Below are 23,580 nucleotides of genomic sequence, written 5' to 3' on the forward strand. Positions count from 1 at the left end.
TTGTGTGGGCCTGTGGGGCTGGTGTTTGTATTGCAAACTTATAAATTAAAGAATTGTAAACAAATTAAAGAATTGCAATAGTTTGGGGCTGTCTATATGTGTCTTTACTGTTACTGTGAATTGTGTCTATGGGGCTTTGTATTGTAAACTTATAAATTGAATTTTTGAGTCTCTAATGTGTCTTTACTATTACTGTATTTAAAGGATAGTAAACAAATTAAAGAATTGCAAAAAAATCACTTAACAACAATAATTTTTTTTTTTGATAAACTTAACAACAATAATTAATATGTTTATTGTATTAGAAAAAAATATGTTAATGAACTTAAAGTTTATTTTTTATTCTTTTGCTAGTACGATGAACTTAAGAAGATATTATTTACAAAAAATACATTTTCAACCTCATGAACACAATTTTCCTCAAACAAAAATTGGTGGACTTATGCGTTGATTTATTCCTAAATGGTTTAAAGAGTATGGAAGTTGGTTGGAATATAGTATTGAAAATAATGCTGCATATTGTTTATATTTGTTACCTATAGTATTGAAATTTATGTTTCTAATTGACCCCCCTGAACAAAAATCTTGGAGCCGCCCCTGGAGATATTGTCCTAAGTTTTAGGCCAAGTGGAAAATATAAAGGAAAAAATCTAAAACTTAGGAACAATAAATTACTCTTTTAACTAATTTGTGTTTTTTAATTTAAAATTATTTAACTAAAAGATAAGGGTATTTTAAAGAGTTTAGGAATTTGTGTAAGAGTATTTTAGTACGTAAAATGTTGAAAATCAAACAAAAAACCATGTTATTAATAAATATAGATTTTGCAATGTTCTATAATACATAATTTGATTTCTGAAATTTGTTCACTCCAAAAAGTAACAAATTTTCTAAGTATTTTTTTAAAAAAATTTATCTTTCTATCTCTACAAATATATCATTATATTATTTTAGGAGTGTTTGATTGATATTAATTTTTTTAAGTGATTCATTTTCTTCTAATATATTATAATGTGTCATATTTGCCTAATGTACAACTATACTTTATAAGTTTCAAATTTATTATTCAAAAATTGTACTCTCTTAAGGAGATTATTAAGATAATTAAAACTCATCACAAAATTACAATTTTTTTTAACCAAAATTAAAATGAAACCTAATAGATTGTGTTTTGATATAAACTCAAATTTCTATTTCCAAAATAATTGAGAATCTTATCAATGACTTTTCGTTAATATCCATGGTAATTAAACTACATCGATTTTGGGATCAAACAATAAATAATAATTAAATCGATGGAAATAACTCCATCTATGAGGAATTGCTGGAGTAAAGCAATATAATACTATAGATCTTTTACTATAGTGCAATTGATGAAATAATGTAATCTAGGGGTGTGTGCGGTTCGGTCGGCTCAGTTTTTTTTCAAATTTGTTACCAAACTGATAAGGATCAGTTTTGTAATAAGTAAAACCGATGCATACCAATTAGGGTCAGTTTTTCGACCTATAGCAGTGCGGTTTGATCGGCTCAGTTTAATCAGTTTAATTGGTTTCCGACAAATAGTGGAAGCAAAGCATAGATAGTAAATAATAAATCTATTCTAATCTGAATAGCATGAAGGAATACCATTTTGTTTTATTAATGTTATACTTATATATGAGTTAGGCAGGCCCACCCATTTGGCAACGAGCTCACAACAGCATAATAACAATTAACAAGGCCCATTCATTATGACCGTACACAATTTTGGAGTACTCAATTTAAAGTTTTATATAAAAATTACAACCTTAATCAAACAGCCAACCTTAATCAACCTTAATCAAACTCAAACACAAAGACATTCATGCTTTCCCAAACAGCCAAACTTAATCAAACCAACTTAATCATTCATGCTTTCCCAAACAAAAAAAAAACAAAAAAAAATGAAAAGGAAAACAAAACTGAAACACTCTCAATTGCTCGCAATCACAAAGACAAATATAGAAACAAACACAAGCTCTCACTAATAAATCAAAATCATAAACTTCACTTCTCTCACAAGCCTAAAACCCATTGTACCGTATCATTCATGCTTAAGATTTTCCATGCTTAAGAATCATTCATGCAGAGGCTTACCATTGGTTTGCCGTGACTGGTGAGCGACGGCGAGAGCTCAGGCAAGCATCGCTGCGTCAGAGTCAGGCAAGAGCGAGAGAGAGAGTTTTTTTTTTTTTTTTTAATAACACCCATAGGACATCATTTTATTAAAAAGAAAATTACAATCAGAACCTGTGAACGATGTTGTATCCAAACTGGGGGGAGAAAAACAAATATTGGGTTTGGTATCAGTTCGGTTCGGTGTAGATTGGGTGTGGTATCATTTGATTCGGTGACTGCACCACATCAGCGTCGGAACGGGCTTCGCCCTCCGAACGCTGGCCTCAGCTCAATCGGTCGACGCTAGTCAGTTGGGTCAACTCCAGTAACGATTTGCTCACCCCTAATGTAATCTACTACTATGAACCAGAGAAATTCAAATTAATAATACTTTGGATTTGATTTTTTTTTTTTTTTGCTTCCTATGTTCCTTTATTTGTTATGTTTTTTATGTTTAAAAAACATTAAGAGGTGCTAACCAATTGAATTACAAGATTCTTGGCTCTTATCAAAACATTTTAGTTATTGTTATTATGATGATGATCACACAACCATAAGCTTTAAGCAAAGCAGAAAACACCATCTTTCTCATATATATATATATATATTGATGAATAAAAAATGGGTAAGAGGACAAACAATGTGATAATCCTACTTGGACGTGAACATAGTAGCACCCTTATTGCTCAATTTTATTTTATGTTATTATAAATGTGGCCCAGTTGCAACATTGTGAAATAGAGTATATTCATAACTCAAATGTTCTGTTTGATTAGCTTTATGATTTGAAACAATATTTTATTATCCTTATTAGCTTTTGAAACTATGTAATGCCCCAACCATATTTCAAAAAAGTTATAAAATTATAAAGAAAAAAAGGAATTCCTGCACACAAAAAAAAAAAAAAAAAAAAAAAAAAAAAAAAAAAATCTTAAAAGTGAAACAAGTGGAACCTAAAGAACAGCACCTAAGTACTATACATAAATCTTGCTTTTTAATGTACCCTTAAACCTGAATTTCTTATGCAAATTGGTAATATCAATACAATTACTATATCCTTGCTCTTTTTGTACACAATCTCTACTCATTCATCAATAACACCACAATACTTACTTAACAAAACATTCAGTGTTAAAATTATAATGATACACATTATAATTACAATGTTATATAGTTTGATCTAACAATATTCTACACCCCTTTCGCTTGATTTCATTCTATAATTTGAATTAACTATTTCCTCAAACTACAAATAAATATCTTTAATTGAAAGATAATGCTTGCTTATTATTCAATTCAATTCGATTACTAGAAGAAAGTTCCTAAGAATGCTATCAGTAACATAACCAAAATTCTTCTGTGTCCATCAGATAAAGAAGATGCACTAGAGAAGTTGACTCTCTGAGCCTGATCACTGCCAAAAAGAGAAACAAATGAAATTATTAGTAAAGGTGTTTGGAATAGAAGGGATATAAAAAATTCATTGACACATAACTTTTTGTCAATAGTATGTGTCTGAAACAATATCTAGAAGAGTTATAAAATAAGAGCAATCCTCGGGACAACATTTTTCACAATCTTTTTAACAACACACTAAGATGAAAAATTGTGATTGCTGCAATGACACTTTCAAAAGAGCCCACCATTGACACTACTATTATAAAACAATCATAAGTCACATCAATAGTTATGAAAAATGTTGTATCCCTAGACAATAAAATAATGATAACCACTTTTCAGCATAAATTATTACAAAAGCAAGGATAAACCTGATAATTTTTATGTATTTTGATTTACACTTCTAAATATAGTAAATTTACCAAATTGACAAAGTTTAGCTGTGTTTCTGATGTCTTACGTTTGTAAGGATGAAAGTAAGCCACAATATATTGCATTGCCAGGCAAAGGAGCCTCGCTCATCGCTGTCATTCTCTGTGTTTAAAACATTCAAATGAACTTCTTGCCCCAGATACCAAGAGTCGAGATTCTCCGCACGCAGGTTCCAGTTACCAGCATTGTCAAGAGAAACTAAAATGGCTGTCCAAGCTCTAGGAAAGACCTGAAGTGAGAAATAAGTGGTTATCAATACAACCTCTCTGTCTCTCTCTCTCCCTTTGGGATCTTTTTCTTTTCTTAGCTAATTATCAAAAAAGAATCCAACCTAAATATATAGTAGTATAATTTTATTTTTCAATCTGTGTGCATGTACATTTGTGTGCAAGTACTTAATAACAACCTATAAGAAAGTGATTAAAAAGCATGAGCGATTAGGCCTCAAAGCACCTAAATCCCCCAATTAAAGGATGGATGGTGCAATGGAGAGAGAGAGAGAGAGAGAGATAATACAAGCTCTGCTGGTCAAACCAGGTCATTTAAATAAGATGAATGAAGATGGTGATTTTGAGGGCCTCAAAGCTGATCTTTGTGAGCCATATCTTCTTCTTTTTTCCTTTCTTTTAGGTGCGTTTTTATTTTTTCCTATCTTCTGGCCATCCTTGGTACACAAATAGACTTCTTACGTTCTTAGTTTACTTCTTAAATATGAAACAGAATTTCTTCAAGATATTAAATTGGCCACAACCAATTATGACTCTGATATGAATTGTTGCCTCCAAATTTTGAATTTTTTTTTTTTCAAGTTGCAGCATATAGTATTTACTTGTTTTCCATTCCTAATTATGTCTACACATCCATGACATGTCATAAATGGAAAGGTTGAAGAGAGTCTAGAAGCCACCAAATAGATATCCAAGGGGCGTTGAACATCTTTTGGTAATTAATCCAGCCACTGATCTTTACTTGAACATGGGAAATAAACTAATAATTTTTCACTGCTCACTACGTGACATCTGTCTTCATGTGTCAAATCAATTATTTTGACTTAAAAATTGTTTCATTAGAATATTACCATCATATATTATACGCTGTTCTTTCCATCATCTATGATGTATGTTTTCCAAAAATAGGATGTTTATGGACTTCTGAACGGATTTCTTCTGGCCATTAGATGGAATAATTTGGGATTATTACATTTTTCATTCACAAAAAAACCAAGGAGTGTGATGAAAAATTATTTCACCTGCAAACGCATAATACTCATCACACCACTAAGTTTTTTTGTGATTGAAAAATGTAATAATCTCAAATTATAATTAATGCAAATTATTAACTTTTTTTCCAAAAGATAAAAGAGCTTCTGAGCACGCGCGTGAGCGCATGCTTAGAGGCTAGTTATTAGTACTTATCTTTAATTCTAACATTTAGCCACTTACTACACATCCATAAAAAAACAAAGTACAAAATTTTAATAGTTTTTCATCTTCTAGTATGCAACCTTATTGATATCTTACTACTGTTTACATGGAATATGCTTAAACATCACTGCTGAAATGTAAATGCAACTAGCACCTACTTCACAGTAGAAGGTAAGGGGTTCATTATATAGATTTTAAGGAAAGCTCTTCCCAGTCCGTGATATTAAATCCCCATGCAATGCATTTCATTTTAACAAAATGGCTAGTAAAGGTTCCCAATACAGTGAGAGGTTGAACGCATCACAAAATCCGCAATCCTTTAGAGATTCTAATACCCCTTGGCTTTTAAGATTACCTTTAGTTTTCTTTTTCATAAAACTGATCTTGATATGCCTTTCTTGTTTTTGCATATCCCATTCCTACTAGCTTTCCAATGTAAAAATTGCTTAACCAAATGATTCATACAAAAGCATTTTGGGTGAAGATTATAGACAGGAGTACCTGCGTAGTGCAGCAAGCAACACCATCCCATTTGTTATAAGTTACTCTGCTATTCTCTGTCCACGCTCTGAAATCCATACTACAGTGCCAATGGGAAATTATCCAAATTAATTTTTGAATTTGATAAATTAGAAATAGTATGATGACAATATCAAAGCTGATGGCTCACCCCACAACAAAGAATGCATAGCCATCCAGGTGGTAGCTCTGGACAGTTGTATCATTGTTTTGAAAGATAATTTCCATAAAACCTATGTAAGTACCATTGATTAGAGATGTATCAATTTTGGGAGGTCTGTTCATCAATTTATTTGGGAAATCTAGCTTGTACACCCCTGGAATGTTGAACTGCTGGGCAAGCGTCAGGGGTGTTGAAGGTGGTAAGTACGAAATACCATTGAGGGTAGTCCACCACTTCCCATCTATAAGCTCTAGCGGTCTATTGAGGATCACATATACATCTGTGACAGTAATTTGACCGTACTTGAAAGATCCCTGAGGGTTTGGACGAGCAGCACTAACAGAGACATTCCATCTGAAAAATTCACCACTATGACCGAAAATGTGAAATAGTCAGCCCTGCATCCATGAGTATATTAAAAGAACAACAATGATGCAAATATGATCACAAGGATAACAAACGAGATACAAAAGGACAAAAGAATGTCCATCGGTCTGATGAAGTTTTGTGTGCTTCTCTCCAAATGAAATTGCTTATTTTAAGAAGTTGAAAAGATAAATTTATCCCATATCATAAAATTAATCAATATTCGGGCAAGGGATGAACCCATCTTTTAAACCACTCACATTTGTGCATTGGAAATGTTACTGATTAATCTTAGACAAAGAATCTACAAGGAGCTCTATCATATGTCCGTTTAGGATATTTCTTTTATTAACCCAAAAAGAGATATACTTAGCTACAACCTTATGGATCTTGCTTGATTCATTGAGAAATAAGGGTCGTTTTCATTAGGAAGATCAGGAAGAGGACCTGAAGCAGGTCCTTGAGATTTGGAGTAGTGCAAGATAGCAACTCCAGTAGCACTGCCCCAAGCAGATGAATTGACAAACCGAGGACTCACAACAATGTAGTAACCACTGCTAGCATTTTGATCCATTGTGACCAAGAATGAGTATGACTAACCCACATGAACATCCATGTTTGTGTAGTTCTGCGGAACCGTGTAAGATCCTTCAGTCTCCACAGGAAGTAAGTTATGATTTTGTATCCTGAAATTCAAGCTGGTTGAAATACCAACATTGTGCACCCGAAGACAATATGTTTTTCCTGCAGCAAATAAAATTACCAATAATTGGCTATCATTAACTAAAACAAAAAGAAACTACATGTCTTTCATAGTCGTGCATGTACAAGTCACCATATGTGGGTTGATTAAGTACAACATATCACAGTCACAATATTCCTAGGAAGAAAACCTACAAGAATTTGTTTAGAATGAATATGAAAGAAGCCTCCACAGGTCTAAACAGAATTTGAACCAAAAAAGTATACACTGAAATGAAAGGGATATAAACCATATCAGCATAGAGCACCTCACCAACTTCTTTTGGGCATGCATGAACCTTTCATAAAAATGGGACCTTTTCACATTCTGTTTTCATTATATTTGAAGGCACAAAAAATCCCACTTTAGTCTATCAGTACTGTTGACAATTCTCAAAAAAATTTAGTACATCTCCATAAATTCTTACTGCAGAGTGCAGACCACACAAATTGCAATGTGGTTCAAGAATTAGAATTGGTGATACTAACACTAGGACTTATACTAAGAACTAGCTATAGTATCAACAAAATTTACATAAATACATACATAAGCTATATATATAAAACCTCACTGATAAAAAAGACGCACACACTTATAAACAAAGGAACTTTTTGTTACAAACAACAAAGTCTCTGCACTAAATATTGGGAGGGTTCTATTATCAAAACTCATATGTAACAAACAACTCCATCATGTGCATGTGTGCTTATATACAAGGACCTTTGATATCATTAAGTGTTATGTTTATCACTTGCCCTCTCTCTCTCTCAAACACACACTAGTTTATGCCACTCATGAGTAACAAGTAAAAATTAGTGTTTCTCTTTTGTGATTTTGTGTCTAGCAAAACAAAGGCAGTGTTTGTGTTTATAAGAGAAAAGTTGACAATAAAGATCCGCTCCAAACATGTTTAGATATTTTCTAAATAAAATTATGTGACAAAAATGACATATTCACAATCCCTTCTATAGTTATATAGCGTGTTGAAAAAAGATATCTACACGTATGTTTAAATTCAAACTTTTTTCATGACAAATTTTAGATTCATAACAAATTTTAAAACTTTTTTCACTTTATGAGATGATAAGTTGTGATTAGTGTTCTTTGATGTACAATCTGACACTAACAGAATACCTTGTCAGCTCATACATTTCACAAGGCCTTGATTTAGCTTCCCTTTTATAGATTATTGTTGCCTATCAAAGGCTTCCCTGCAAGTGCAAAAACCAAAATTATGCAGAAGACTGGGACAGCCTCAACATTGATGAGCAGTCACTAAAAATCAGATTTGTACCTGAAACACCACAAGTTTTATAACTTCCCCTGCAAAAATGAATGAAAAATCAAGATATTCCTTACAATTATCATTACCCCCATTAGTCAGTTTTATCCTCCACTGCTGTAGGGATGGAGGTGATGTACAATATTTATGATAATGATCTCCAAGCCAAAACACAAGGCTCAAGCGTAGTATAATCATTTTTTTTCCTTCTTGCAAATCTAATAAGTAGTGCGGTGGAAGTGTGGTAGAGATAGTTGTGGGGACATAGAAGTCTTTATGAAGCTGAAAATGGTTTCATGGAATGTTAGAGGTTTGAATGATTTCCAGAAACATCTGGTAGTGAGAAACTTGTTACGTGAGTGGAAGTGTGATGCTGTATGTCTTCAAGAAACAAAGATTGCTGGCATAGATAGGCAGTTGGTTTGCAGTATTTGGGGTTGTTTGTATGTGGATTGGGTGGCTTTAGATGCTGATCAAATAGCTGGTGGGGTCTTGATTATGTGGGATAGGAGGGTTTTAGAAAAATTGGAAGTACTGGTGGGTTCGTTTTCAATGTCAGTTCAGTGGAAAGGTGTGGAGGATGGTTTTATTTGGGCATGCTCAGGGGTGTATGGCCCAAATTACAACAATTTGAGGAGTGATTTATGGGATGAGCTGGTGGGTATCCAGCAGTATTGGAATGTTCCTTGGTGTTGTTTTGGGGACTTTAATATTGTTCGTTTTCCTAGTGAACGAAGGGGTGGGTCTAGGCTTACTCCGGCTATGGAAAAATTTTCTGAATTTATTGAAGATTTAAACTTGATAGATTTGCCATTGGAGGGAGGGAGTTATACATGGTCTAATGGTACTGACCAGCCATCCATGTCTAGGATCAATAGGGCTCTAGTGTCACATGAATGGGAGCAACATTTTCCAGATGTGACCCAACGGATTCTACCACGACCAGTTTCAGATCATTTTCCAATTCTTCTGGAGGCAGGGGTATGGCGAGGGGAAAAAGTCCCTTCCGGTTTGAGAATATGTGGTTGAAGTCGGACGGGTTTGTTGATAGAGTAGACTCATGGTGGAATTGTCATTCTTTTTCAGGTACACCTAGTTATGTGTTTGCTAAAAAATTGAAAGTTTTGAAAGGAGACATTATTCAATGGAATCGCCAAGAGTTTGGCAATGTTGGGCGTAGGAAGAAAGAAGTATTGGGGGCTTTAGAGTTATTGGATGCTAAGGAAGGGGTTCTTGGACTCACGGAGATGGAGAGAAATGAGAAAAATGAAGTGAGATCGCAGGTAGAGCATCTTATTTCTCTAGAGGAGATCTTCTGGGGACAAAAATCGAGGATGTTATGCATTAAGGAGGGAGATAATAATACTAAGTTCTTCCACAAGATGACCAATTCTCATAGAAGGTATAATCATTTAAATTTCTTAGAAGTGGATAGGGTGATTTAGGAGGAAGGAGCAGCAATGGCTGCTCAGGTAGTTCAATTCTATAAAACTCTGTATCATGAGTCTGAGGAATGGAGACCTTTTGTGGAAGGATTGGAGTTTGATCAAATAGGGGAGTTGGAGAGGGGCTGGTTGGAGAGGAGATTTGAGAAGGACGAGATTCTATCAGTGGTCAAAAATATGTAAAGGGATAAAACTCCAGGTCCAGATGGCTTTTTTATGGCATTTTTCCATCATTGCTGGAAAGTAGTAGAAAGAGATGTTTTAGCAGTCTTTGAAGAGTTCTATTAACACTGTAAGTTTGAGAAATCTCTTAATGCTACTTTTATAGCTTTGATTCCTAAGAAGAATGATGCATCTAACATTCGTGATTTCAGACCTATCAATTTGGTGGGGAGTTTATATAAAATCTTGGCCAAGGTTTTGGCAAATAGATTGAAAGTGATGTTAGATCAACTGATATTTGAATCTCAAAATAGTTTTGTGGGAGGTAGGCAGATCCTTGATTCAGTTTTCATTGCCAATGAGTGTGTTGATAGTAGAATGAAGAGAAAGATTCCGGGAGTGATTTGTAAGTTAGATATTGAAAAAGCTCATGACAATGTGAATTTGGGAGGCACTTTTGAAGTTGTTGAAGAAAATGGGTTTTGGGGAGAAGTGGTGTAGCTGGATTCGAACCTGTATCTCTACAGTGTAGTTTTCTGTGTTGGTAAATGGGACCCTAGCTAACTTCTTTGGTAGCTCTAGAGGTTTGAGACAAGGGGATCTGCTGTCTCCCTTATTATTTTTAGTTATGATGGAGGTGTTTAGTAGGATGGTGAAAAGAATGGAGGGGCAAGTTTACTTAGTGGTTTTAGAGCGGATGGTAGAAGGGGCAGAGGAGAAAGTGTTTCACATTTGCTGTTTGTGGATGATACTATTTTGTTTTGTGATGCAGAGGTGGAGCAAGTCCTACATGTTCGAATGTTGTTACTTTGTTTCTAGGCTGTGACTAGGTTAAAGGTTAACGTAGCTAAAAGTGAAATGGTTCCTATAGGGAAGGTAAATAATGTGCATGCTTTGGCAGAGATATTGGATTGTAGGGTTGGGTCATTGCCAATGACTTATCTTGGTATGCCATTGGGGGCGTCCCATAAGTCCCTCTCTATTTGGAACCCTATTTTAGAAAAAATTGAACGAAAGCTAGCTGGGTGAAAAAAGTTGTATTTATCAAAAGGAGGTCGGATGACATTGCTTAAAAGCACACTATCTAGCCTTCCCACATATTTTTTATCTCTATTCACCATCCCTACACATGTGGCAAACAAAATTGAGAAGCTTCAAAGGGATTTCCTGTGGTGAGACCTTAAGACTCATTTATTGGGATGGGATAAGGTGTGTATGCCTATTGCTAATGGTGGCCTGGGTATTAGGAAATTGACCACTTTCAATAAAGCCTTGCTAGGAAAGTGGCTTTGGCGTTTTGGGATCGAGGAGGATAGGCTTTGGAGGAGGGTGGTAGCTTTGAAATTTGGGGAAGAATGGGGGGAAGGGGGGGGGGTGGCCCTCTAAGTTGGGAAGGGGTGCTCACGGTTGTGGTTTGTGGAGAACTATCCAGAAGGGCTGGGAAGTTTTCAACAAAAATGTTCAGTATAAGGTTGGGGTGGGGGATAGAGTGAAATTTTGGAGAGACAGGTGGTATGGAGATCTTTCTCTCCAATTGGCTTTTCCAGCCTTATACAATTTTGCTGCAAACAGAGAGGCTTCCGTAGAATCATCTTTGATATGTCAAGGAGCAGGGGATGGGAGAACTTGGGATGTTCGTTTCACTCGACGTCCTAATGATTGGGAGGCAGATATGTTGGTTGATTTCTTTCGATTCTTCGCAACTAATTTACCTTCAGGGATTGATGGTGATCGGTTGAGATGGAAGTTGACAAAAAATGGGGATTTTACTATCCGCTCATATTATCATAAGTTACATGGCTCTTTTTCCGTTATTTTTCCATGGAAAGGTATTTGGAAGCTTAAGGCACCTTGGCGTGTCTCTTTCTTTGTTTGGACAGCTGCATGGGATAGGATTCTCACGGGTGATAACTTGCGGCTTAGAGGTTTTGATTTTGTTGACTAGTGCATTATGTGTCGTTGCTATGGTGAGACAGTGGATCATTTGTTATTACATTGTGGAAAGGCTTATCGGCTGTGGTGCTTTGTCTTTAGGATTTTTGGGATTTCATGGGTTCCCTCATGTATGGTGTCAGATTTTCTTTTTAGTTGGTGGAATTGGTTGGGGAAGCATTTATCTTACATTTGGAACTTAGTTTCGTTGTGTTTGATGTCGTGTATTTGGAAGGAACGCAATCGGCGGACGTTTGAGGATTTGGATAGATCCAAGGATCAAATGCTCGCTCTTTTTTTTGGTTCCCTATTTAATTGGGCTAGGGCTTGGGGACTCACATCTAGTGACTCTCTTCCTCTATTCCTTAGCTCTCTTTCTTTGTAATTAATTGTCTTTTTATGTTTTTGCTTTTCCATCTTTTTGTACTTTTGATATACTGGTGCTAATTTGTATCTAGAAGTTTTTTGAATATATTTTTTCTTACCTATCAAAAAAAAAAAAAAAAAAATTAATAGATTTCTCTTTAACTATTGAACCTCCACAACCTTAACCATTTTCACTCAATAGTATCCCTAAACATGGTTTGGTTTTAACCTCCCTCAGTCAATTGTCTACAGAAGAGGAAATATCTGAAGATTTCATAGTTCATACTATTACTATCATTTTCTAGAATAAGGATAGATTGGCTTGTCTACAAGGCCATTCTATCCTTTCTTACATAAAGAATAAAAATAAAAAAAAAAAAACTTCAAAATTTCCCATGCACTTTAACATTGGTAGGTCCCATTAATCATTAGTCAATATGTTGATATGATTACAATACAAAGTAAAACAATATGGCTTTATCCCAAAGGGAGGGAGGGAGGCATGAAGCAACCAAAGCGCCAAACTAATTATTATTTGTTTCACAACTGCTGCATGATATAAAAATAAATAAAATTACTAATGATGGCATTCTTACTTTAAAAACTATTATCCTATGTACCCTCAAATGAATAAAGTTTCAAGAACCCCTAGTAACACTCAAATAGTGGTAAGTGCAAATAGGACAGGAATCAAAATTAGTAAGGGTTGACACAAGCTTCATCCGACATTTTGACAAAAGGAAACTAAAAGATATGAAAGTGAAACAGAAAGTATCTTAAAACTTATTGATATTGCATAGGTCTGACAACTCAATCCATAGTTGTTTTAAAACAATAGTTTAACTTGCAAGCACCCATGTCGTGTTTTAAGACTAAATTTGATCAGCTAATTACAACTGAATTACTTCTATAAAACTAAAACTGATTCAAGATATAATTTGGTCCATAACCTAATCGCTAAGCATTTAAGAATTTTGGGGCTGGTTTGGGTAGAGGACGATACCTATTGAAGGTTTGATATTTAGGCTATATGTGAATTGGAATACTAGTTTTTATGGTTGGAAAACTTTCAATAATAGTTGGAACATAGTATAGCTAACTAGTACAAGAAATAAGATCTATGAATCTAGTCTCAAACTAGGACTCTTGAGTATCCACCTAAGAAGGCAGTATAATACACCCAATGGCAGTCAAAAGGTTTAGCACAACATGCGTGCACAAGAAAATTGCAACAAAAGATCAAACAGTAAAAGGAATAAACAATCTTGGGCACATAAATGAAAAGAAATACCATCTTGCAAGAAGTATAGAATTTTACTCAAGCAAATATACCACTCACATAATGACTAGTGATAGGTTAAAATATAAAACTTATCTTTGATCTTGAGAAACTAAATAACCTTCACCCAGACTTTGGAAGCAGCTCTCGAATATTTTCATCTACTTGATTAGATGACAGCAAGTCAGTAACCCTGTTGCAATAACCCTTGGATTAATATGTTGTATGTGAGATGGTCAAGTGAACAACTGTTGCTATCCATTTCCTTAAGCAGCTCACCCGCTTCATCAATTAGTTCATTCTTGCAAAATCCATTGATCATTATATTGTAAGTCCAAACATTAGGTTGCAATCCTTTTGCAAAAAGACCGCTAAAGATTTCTCTTGCAGCTGTAAGCTCCCCAGCATTGCACATACTGTCAATCAAGATGTTGTAAAACACAATATCGTGGTCCAACTTTTTTTCTTCCATCTCCTAAAACAATGCCACTGCCTCAGCAATTCGTCTATTCTTACAAAGTCTATCTACCAAGATGGCATAGGTTTAGGGATTTGGATGTTGGCCACAAGCTTGCATTGTATTGAATAGCTCTAGTGCAGCTTGGACTCTCTCCACTCGACAAAACCTACCTATAAAAGTGTTGTAAGTCACTACATCAGAAATCATTCCCTTGTTGGAAATTTCATGAAATAGACGCATTGCCTCATCAATTTTTTTACTTTTGCAATATCCATTTATCAATATGCTGTATGTGAGATGGTCAAGTGAACAACTGTTGCTATCCATTTCCTTAAGCAGCTCACCCGCTTCATCAATTAGTTCATTCTTGCAAAATCCATTGATCATTATATTGTAAGTCCAAACATTAGGTTGCAATCCTTTTGCAAAAAGACCGCTAAAGATTTCTCTTGCAGCTGTAAGCTCCCCAGCATTGCACATACTGTCAATCAAGATGTTGTAAAACACAATATCGTGGTCCAAATTTTTTTCTTCCATCTCCTAAAACAATGCCACTGCCTCAGCAATTTGTCTATTCTTACAAAGTCTATCTACCAAGATGGCATAGGTTTAGGGATTTGGATGTTGGCCACAAGCTTGCATTGTATTGAATAGCTCTAGTGCAGCTTGGACTCTCTCCACTCGACAAAACCTACCTATAAAAGTGTTGTAAGTCACTACATCAGAAATCATTCCCTTGTTGGACATTTCATGAAATAGACGCATTGCCTCATCAATTTTTTTACTTTTGCAATATCCATTTATCAATATGCTATAGCTATACACATCGGGAGAACAACCCTTCTCAACCATCACATTAAACGTCTTAACTGCCTCATCCATTTGGTTTTGCAAACAATAACCATCAATCAAAGAATTGTAAGTGACTTTGTCAGGCTCAATGCCTCTTTGAATCATCACTTCAAAAACTTTTTTTGCCTCAGTCAACATCCCTTCCTTGCAACGTGTGTCCACCAGTATGTTGAAGTTCGCACATCTGGCATGATCTTCCTTTGTCTCATCTCATTGAACAAGGTAGCAGCCTCCTTCCACCAGCCAAAATTGCATAGTCCTTGAATTATGCAATTGTAAGTGACAACATTTGGCTGAATGCCCTTACTTAACATTTCAGAAAAAAGGTTCAAAGCCTCAGTTACCAATCTGTCCTTACATAAACTGTCAATGATCATGCTGTAGAGCACCACATTTTGTGCAAAATTCCTTTTTTCAATCTTCCTGAGCAACCTAATAGCCACACCAGTCTGGTCAATCTTACACAGACCGTTTACTATTGTTCCACAAGTAAATGCATCAGGTTGGTACCTTTGTTCTCCATTTCATCTACCAAACTCACAGCTCCAGTAATATTACCTTGAAGACAGAGACCATTAAGAAGAGTGTTTAGAGTAGTTTGGGTAGGCTGATAACCAAGTTTCAAAATCGTTGCTAAGACAGAGAACCCAAAATCGACCCGTCTCAAACGGCAGTAGCAATTAATCAAAACATTGAGAGTATAAACATTGGGAGAGATTCCGAATGATTCCATTCGTTTAATTAGAGTAATGACTACAGAGTAATGCTTCATTCTTGCAACAGCACCCAACAATAGAGTAAAATCTCCCATGAAAGGCAAAGGGTGCATGCGAAGCATTATATCAAACAGGCCCAAGGCATGATCAAGATTCTTAAAGGTTCCAAATTTGGAGTGATCTCTCACAGATTTCAACAACTGATTCCGATTCTGACATAGGGTTTTCGCATTTTCTCTAATAGTAGAACAATAATGAGAAGTAAAAGCACGAAATGGAAGGCTTACTCTTATAATCAAACGATTGCATATAAGAAGCAGAGAGGATGTTGATTTACCCATTTCACAATGACGACAGTCTCAGCTACCAATTGGGTCGGGTTCGGTTTCGGCTTAGCTTCGGAACTTCAAAAATCTAATGGAGAAATCATGGTGGTGGAGTGGCAGATCGGAGGGCGAAGCAGTGAGTACGACTGGATGAGAATGATTTGTACTTTTGAGATAACTGGAAACTCGTTCAGACCCTTTCTGACCTCAAAAAAACAATAAAAAATGGTAAGGTTAGACACATTTTGTTTTCCGGCACGTGTCCTATCTAAATTTTATTGAAATTTTTGTTCGTGTTGTGCAAAAAATAAAGAATATAATATAAAATAAAATAAAAACCATCAAAAACCCAATAAAAGGAAAAAAAAAAAAAAGGAGTAAAGCTATGAGTATATATATATATATATATAATAAAAAAACTAGAATTAAAAATTAAAAAAAGTAAGAGAGTAAAACTCATTTATGACTTGAAAAATGTTTAACTCTTATACTAGGTATAATATGAACTTATATAATCTATATATATAATATTAAAGTCAAAATTGAGAGCAAATCTAAAAGTAAATATTTTTTAATTATCAAACGAGGTAGGCTAGTCCTAGCAACTAGAAGTCTCATTTAAGCTCATGTAAGGTTTATATATTGCCTCACCTCATTATTATAAAAAAGATGAATATTTTATAATTAATTTATTTGGTGTGTTTACTATCACGTTCACTGACCTCTTTATCCAGAAACTAAAATAGTAAGACATATTAATAAGTTGAAACTTGAAACTTGTGAATTGTTATATGCTTTAAGTACTAAGTTGTGACCACATTTTCTCCTATCCACTATTTACCAATAATTTTTTTTTTATCTTGAAAAGAGACTGCAAATAATTTGTATTTATGTAAAATTATAAATTTGTGCATCAATATATTCTTTTATGGCTAGTGTTTTTACCGACTTTAATTGAAACTTTTCACCCAGAATGGCTGCATACAGTTTGAGGGAAAAATATATGTTAGGTTCTAAAAATTTAGAACAATTAGCAAATCGTGAATATAAACTTGTCTAGACATAGATCCTAGAATCTATAGGTATTATTAGACAATGCTTAATGTGATACAAGTCAAGATTCAAGAATATACAAGCTACAAAAAGAAGAGTTTGGAAACTGCCTGGTTCGACCGATCGAAAGATAGGCTCGACTTATCCGAACACATATCTGTAGAATTTAAGTTCGGTCTAACAGTAGTTCAAGTTGATTAAGGATTATGGTTTCAGATTTACTTTTCTAGTATATAAAGGACACCATAAGCATGTTTATAAAAGACTTTTCAGAGAGAGAAGAGTGTGCCTCTTTTGTATATATGGTTTTGTGCCCAAAAAACTCTCTCATATCTTCTACCGGTGTTATTCCTTGAAGAATCTAAAGATCCGGTATTGTAGAAGTTGTTGCCTTCTCTAGTCATCAAAGGTGCTGATGATCTAAACCTTCAATAGTGGTTTTGGAGTCACAAATAGGAGAGTTTGTGTTGATAAACCTTTGAGTGGAGTCTCAAAGTCACAAGTGTAGGTGTTTGTGTGCAAAAGCCTAATAGAGAAGGAGTCCGTGGATTCGAAATTTGCACGTGGTCGTGTCAATAAGTTCTACATGTGGTAGTAATAGGATGTTAGTGGTCTAAGTCTTACTGTAAACTTCGATTCTCTATAGTGGATTTGCTTTTTACCTTGAGGATAATTAAGTTAAATCCTCTTCAAATTTTTTATCGGTTTGGTTTTTCTGAATGATCATATCATTGTGTTCTTTATTTTCCGCTGCTTTACATGATATGACTTTATTGTTTTAACCTAAATCTGAATAATAAACCTAAGTATTCACTTGGTTAATTAATTAGGTTAAACAATCTACTTTACAGAGATCTAAAACCTAACAATATGTACTTCTTTTTTTGTTGAATATCATTTAAATAATATTTACTTAATTTTCTATATTATAATTTTTTTAATTGAAGCCACTTTTCATACTTTTTGAAGTACAAAATTACTAGTTTATATATATATATATATATATATATATATATATATATATATCTAATTAATATTTAATATTTAAGTTTTGTTAACATGTACTTTTCAAATNCTTTTTGAAGTACAAAATTACTAGTTTATATATATATATATATATATATTTTTTAAAACTAATTAATATTTAATATTTAAGTTTTGTTAACATGTACTTTTCAATTGATAATATAATTAAGGTCACCATTCATAGATTATTAAAAAATTATTATAGGTTGTCATTGTCATTTTTTTTAATAATTATGGTCATCATCCACGTACTTCACCTGCCAACATTGCTATTCCATACTTCTCAATGTTGGGTTACTTCAGAATTTTAGCAACCAAATAAAAAGTTAATTTATAGTGTTTTATTTTAATTAAAAAATATATATAGTATTTTTTTTTATTAAATATTTTTTCAAAAACACACCCCTCTAGTTTTTATTATATTCAAATTAAAAAGAAAAGTTTCTAAACACACCAATAGCATAGGTGGGAAAGATAGTTTCATTTTAACTTATTTGGAGAATTGATGGGCATGGGAGTTTGATTGGAAGTATAATTTATTGACCATATTAAATTTCTCAATTACATCTATTGTGGTCTTAGTTTTTAGAGTTTTTAAATACTTTCGATTAAGTATAATGTTATTTTGTGGGAATGTATTTTTTATTCACACTAAATATTGTGACCAACCCCCTTTACACAAGCACGACTTTAGAAGATTTCTTTTCTTATTGTTTAAAAATAAGTATATAAAATTAATTGATAAAAGGTTATCCAATGAAAGTTGACACTTGACAGCACAATTTCTTTCTATAATGTTTGGTAGCAATAAAAAGATGACATGTGTCCTGTCGTGTGTAATACACATGACTAACTTGATTGGTTGGGTTAAGTGAGTCATGTGTATTGCATATGATAAAGACAAATGATATCTTCTTATTAGTGATTGAAGTCCAAAACTTCAAACATTTCTTTAAAACATAAGGTTTAGATTGGCAAAGTCTATTACAACTTAATAATCACCAAGTCAAAACATTAAATCTGCAAAAGCAAAACAAAATACATGTTAACCAAAGCATAAATCCAAATGGTTGTCAAAAGAAAACATTAAATTTGCAATGTAAAATGCAAAAAGCCCATAACTTTTCCCAAAACTGCACATATAGTTTCAAATCTATACGCAAAACCCAGATCTAGATTCATTCATATACAGATATAATTGTTGGTGTTATGAAGGTACATTTCTTCCAGGATTGACATAAATTTGGTTTCAAATTTCTCCTATAATGTGCTATGAACAAAAACAATATCTCAATAGTATTATACGAAATTGGGATGTAGCATCCATCATTGTAGCTAATTGCCGAGGAATATGTTTTCCCAAATCTTGTTTGCAGCATACATATATGTCAATACTCGATGGTAAATGAGACAACATTAAAATACATTAATTGTCCAAGTCATAGCTAATTTGCTTAAAGCATTTTTCTGGATAGGATAGGATAGTATAGTAGCAATATATCCTTAGAATAGACCACCATTGTCCAAGTTGAACTCCATAAATTGATTGTGTAATCCCAAGAACCTGAAAATACATAAGCATATGGAACCAAAATAAATCTTAGCTAAACTTTAAACCTCAACTTACAAACATAATATTTTTTTTAGTTATAGTTACTAGGAAATGAACAACAAACATTGAACCACCACAAACGTGGACAAGCCATCATTCTTCATTAGATTTTATCTTTTAGAAATTTACCAAGTTCAGAATCTCAGATGGTACAAATATTTAGAACTAACATAAAAAAGTCAAGCGTTTATAAAAAAAATTCTAATTTAATTCTAAATTAGATTCCAATTTTTGTCTAATTTTGCTTTAGCGTCCTATCTAAGTTTTTAAAATTTTTGTTATAGGTAAGTTAATGTTGTGCATAAGACGAAGAGTCTAATATAAAATAAATTATCAAAAACCCAATAATAATAATAAAAAGAAAAGAATAAACTCATGTGCATATCCAAAAATAAAGATAAAATAAAAAAATAAGAGAGAGAGAGAGAGGGTAAACTCATCTATGACTATATAAATAATTATAGAAAATCTAATTAGATTCTAAATCGGATTTCAATTGTTATCTAATTTTACGCCACGTGTCCTTTGTAAGTTTTTAAAATTTTTGTTCTGGGCGAGTTATAATGTTGTGCAAAATATGAAGATTATAACATAAACCATCAAAGCCAACTGAATAACATGCAACACACATATAGAAACATTTTTCAATTTTTAAGGACCCAACTTTCGTTATAACTCTCTCAAAAAAAAAAAAAGTATATGATTTGATTTTTTTTTAAATAATTGATTTGGCCTTATATAAAGTCACCCAATGGTAAATATTTTTTAATTATCCAAGGAGGAAGGCTAGTAGCAATTAGAAGTCTTATTTAGGCTCATGTAAGGTATATATATTGCCCCACTTCATTATTATCAAAAAGACGAATATTTTATAATTAATATATTTGGTGTGTTTACTATCATGTTCATTGACCTCTTTATCTAAAACCTATAATAATAAGTTGTGAAAGAGGTGGGGTTCAAGTGATATTTTATGTTTGTGGCTTAAACCACATTTCCTCCTATCCACTATTTACTAATATTTTATTTTATTTTATTTTTTATCTTGAAAAGAGACTTCAAATTTGTATTTATGTAAAATTATAAATTTGTGCATGATTATATTCTTTTATGGTCAGTGTTTTTACCAACTTTAATTGAAACTTTTCACCAAGACTGGTTGCATATAGTTTGAGGGAAAAATATGCACTTATTTTTTTGTTGAATATCATTTAAATAATATTTATTTAATTTTCTATATTATAATTTTTTTAATTGAAGCCATTTTTCATATTTTTTGAAGTACAAAATTACTAGTTAATATTTTTTTTTTCAGAAACCAATTAATATTTAATATTTAAGTTTTGTTAACATCTACTTTTCAATTGATAACATAATTAAGGTCACCATTCAGATTATTAAAAAATTATTTTACGATGTCATTTTCATTTTTTTGATAATTATGGTCACCTTCCAATTACTTCACCTACCAACTTTGCTATTCCATACTTCTCAATGTTGGTTTACTTCAGAATTTTAGTAGCCAAATAAAAGTTAATTCAGAGGGTCTTATTTTAATTATATATATATATAGTATTTTTTTATTAAATATTTTTCAAAAAACACAGCCTTTAACTTTTTATTATATTCAAATTAAAAAGAAAAGTTTCTAAACACACCAATAGCGTAGGTGAAAAACATAGTTTCATTTTAACTTATTTGGAGAATTGATGGGCATGTGATTTTAACAGTGGAAGTACAATTTTATTGACTATGTTAAATTTCTAAATTTTATCTATTGTGTTGTTAGTTTTTAGAGTTTTTAAATACTTTCAATCAAGTATAATGTTATTTTGTTGAAGTGTACATTATACAAAAGTAGGATCCAATTCTAATCTTTTTTATCCCAACTAAATATAGTGATCTACCCCTTTACACAGGCATGTGTTTAGAGGATTTCTTTTATTTTGGTTTAAAAATAAATATATAAAATTAATTGATAAAATCCAATAAAATTAGCAGTACAATTTCTTTTGGAAAATATTTGGTTCCAATAAAAAAATTACATATGTTCTATCGTGTGTAATACACATGGCTCACTTGATTGGTTGGTTTAAGTGAGCCAGTATATTGCACATGATAGAGACAAGTGATATTTCTGTTAGTGATTGGAGTTCAAAACTCCAAACATTTCTTTAAAATATAAGGTTTAGATGGACAAAGTCTATGACAACTTAATAATCACTAAGTCAAAACATTAAATCTGCAAAAGCAAAACAAAATACATGTTAAACAAAGCACAAATCCAAATGGTTGTCTATATAAAGCATCAAATTTGCAAATGGTTGTCTAAAAATTTTGCTCAATAGACTTGATAATGTTCTTTGAGAGTATGAAAATGTTAAACCAGTATTTTTGTGCCTTTTAAGTTTCAAAGTATACTAGGAAAGATTGTCAACTTTAAACCAATCATTGATTGTTCAAGTCTCCAGGAGGATTATTTTTATTTTTATTTTTTTTTGCATCAGTTGCTAGCCTCTATGTTGGTCGGTATGTACATGTAAAGCCATGAGTAAATGATATTTCTTATAGAAGAACCTAGAAGTCTGAGGGCATGCAGGATAAAATAAACTCAAAGAGATGGTGGAACTTGACAGTTGAACTCCATTCCTATATAGCCTATATTTAAAATTAAAGAAAACGGCCACAAATGATTAAAATAATCAACAAATTGCATTTGCACGACTACTTAAAAATACTTTATATAAAAAAGAAAAAAAAAAGAAAAAAAAAAGACACTTCAATAAATTACAATTGGTCAACCAACACAAGAATAGAAAAATTAAAATGGTAGTACCTATGAAAAGTGGGGAAAAAAAATAGTTTTGGAGTTGGAGCCCCAGCATGCATTTGCAGCTGGACGGACGTCACATTGGCTTATCTCTTGTCATCAATATGGGACCCCAAACAAGTAACAATATTGAATATTGTGTTTGTTTTAAAAAGAACAATATTGAATATTGTGTAGGGATGAAGGCAAGGGAGTCAATTTCGTACCGGAGGTTGTACCGGTTTGGCCAGTGAAACGATATATTTCGGTACCGGTCAATACCGGTGTACCGTTTCGGGTTTACCGCTATTTTATAAATTTAATATATATATAATATTTTTAAAAAAATAATAACATCCTAAAATTTAAAATTTATTATAAAAATATTGTAAAAATATTATAAATATAATATTTTTATTTTTGTTTTGGTACATGTGTATCAATTTTCAATTGCCATCATCTGCCAACAAGTTGTTAATCACCTCCACTCATCCTCTTTTACTTTTGCAATTTATCTTTCTTTATTTTTACCTTGATTTTATCTCCTCCACATGTTTACCTCTACTGATGAGTCTTATCTCATTTCAAATTTCAAAAAGCAAGTCTTCTCCTTACCTTTGGTTAGTTATCACGTGGGCACTCAAAAGAAAACTCAAAATCTTTGAGAAACAGTGAGACATAAAAAAATGAAGAAGAAAAACATCAGAGCAACACAGACGTTGCAGAGAACACGAAGAAAAATGGATAGCTAAGCAGAAAAGAGACCGAGATACGTGAAAGATGCATCAAATCATGAAATTTTGTTGAGAAATTATCTCAGGTGAGTGAAAAATTTCAAAGAAATCTACGTTTCTGTTTCGGGCCGGTATTCATTTTCCGGTCGAAATCCGGTATTTTGGCCGGTACAGCCGGAACACTTCCGGTAACGCCGGTATTTAAACCGGTACGGAATGAGGACGTTTCTGTACCGTTCCAGGCACCGGTACGAAAAATATCGGCCGTACCGGCCGGTACAGTACGAAACTGACTACATTGGATGGAGGTGACATATAATATTTATGATATTAATCTCCAAGG

General features: G+C 33.1%; 1 protein-coding gene and 1 pseudogene across 3 annotated transcripts; both read right to left on the bottom strand.

Moving 5' to 3' along the window:
- Positions 1-3,226: 3,226 nt before the first annotated feature.
- Positions 3,227-8,427, bottom strand: LOC112026591 (monocopper oxidase-like protein SKU5). Of its 3 annotated transcripts, none has more exons than XM_065774909.1 (6): positions 8,318-8,427; positions 7,046-7,185; positions 6,064-6,444; positions 5,895-5,973; positions 3,998-4,198; positions 3,227-3,553 (listed from the first exon to the last, which is right to left on the bottom strand). In XM_065774909.1, the coding sequence occupies exons 2-6, from the start codon at positions 7,051-7,053 to the stop codon at positions 3,551-3,553; spliced, it is 672 nt and encodes a 223-aa protein (XP_065630981.1). In that variant the 5' UTR covers positions 7,054-7,185; positions 8,318-8,427; the 3' UTR covers positions 3,227-3,550. The 3 variants fall into 3 exon arrangements, with proteins under 3 accessions (XP_065630981.1, XP_065630980.1, XP_065630979.1); XM_065774908.1 differs by having other exon boundaries at positions 6,064-6,429; positions 6,822-7,185; XM_065774907.1 differs by having other exon boundaries at positions 6,822-7,185.
- On the bottom strand, positions 8,317-16,018 carry LOC112026590 (pentatricopeptide repeat-containing protein At5g16640, mitochondrial-like; annotated as a pseudogene).
- Between the last annotated feature and the right edge of the window lie 7,562 nt (positions 16,019-23,580).

The sequence above is a fragment of the Quercus suber genome, unplaced genomic scaffold (genome assembly GCF_002906115.3).
Source record: "Quercus suber isolate HL8 unplaced genomic scaffold, Cork oak 2.0 scaffold_101, whole genome shotgun sequence".
NCBI classification, from domain to species: domain Eukaryota; kingdom Viridiplantae; phylum Streptophyta; class Magnoliopsida; order Fagales; family Fagaceae; genus Quercus; species Quercus suber.

Bases quoted from the DNA above. Each gene is read 5' to 3' on its own strand.
- LOC112026591 (XM_065774907.1), bottom strand. From the start codon at position 7,015: ATGGATCAAAATGCTAGCAGTGGTTACTACATTGTTGTGAGTCCTCGG. The intron at 5,974-6,063 runs GTGAGCCATCAG...TTGGCACTGTAG, and splicing joins TATGCATTCTTTGTTGTGGG to TATGGATTTCAGAGCGTGGA. The intron at 4,199-5,894 runs GTACTCCTGTCT...TTCTCACTTCAG, and splicing joins TTGCTTGCTGCACTACGCAG to GTCTTTCCTAGAGCTTGGAC.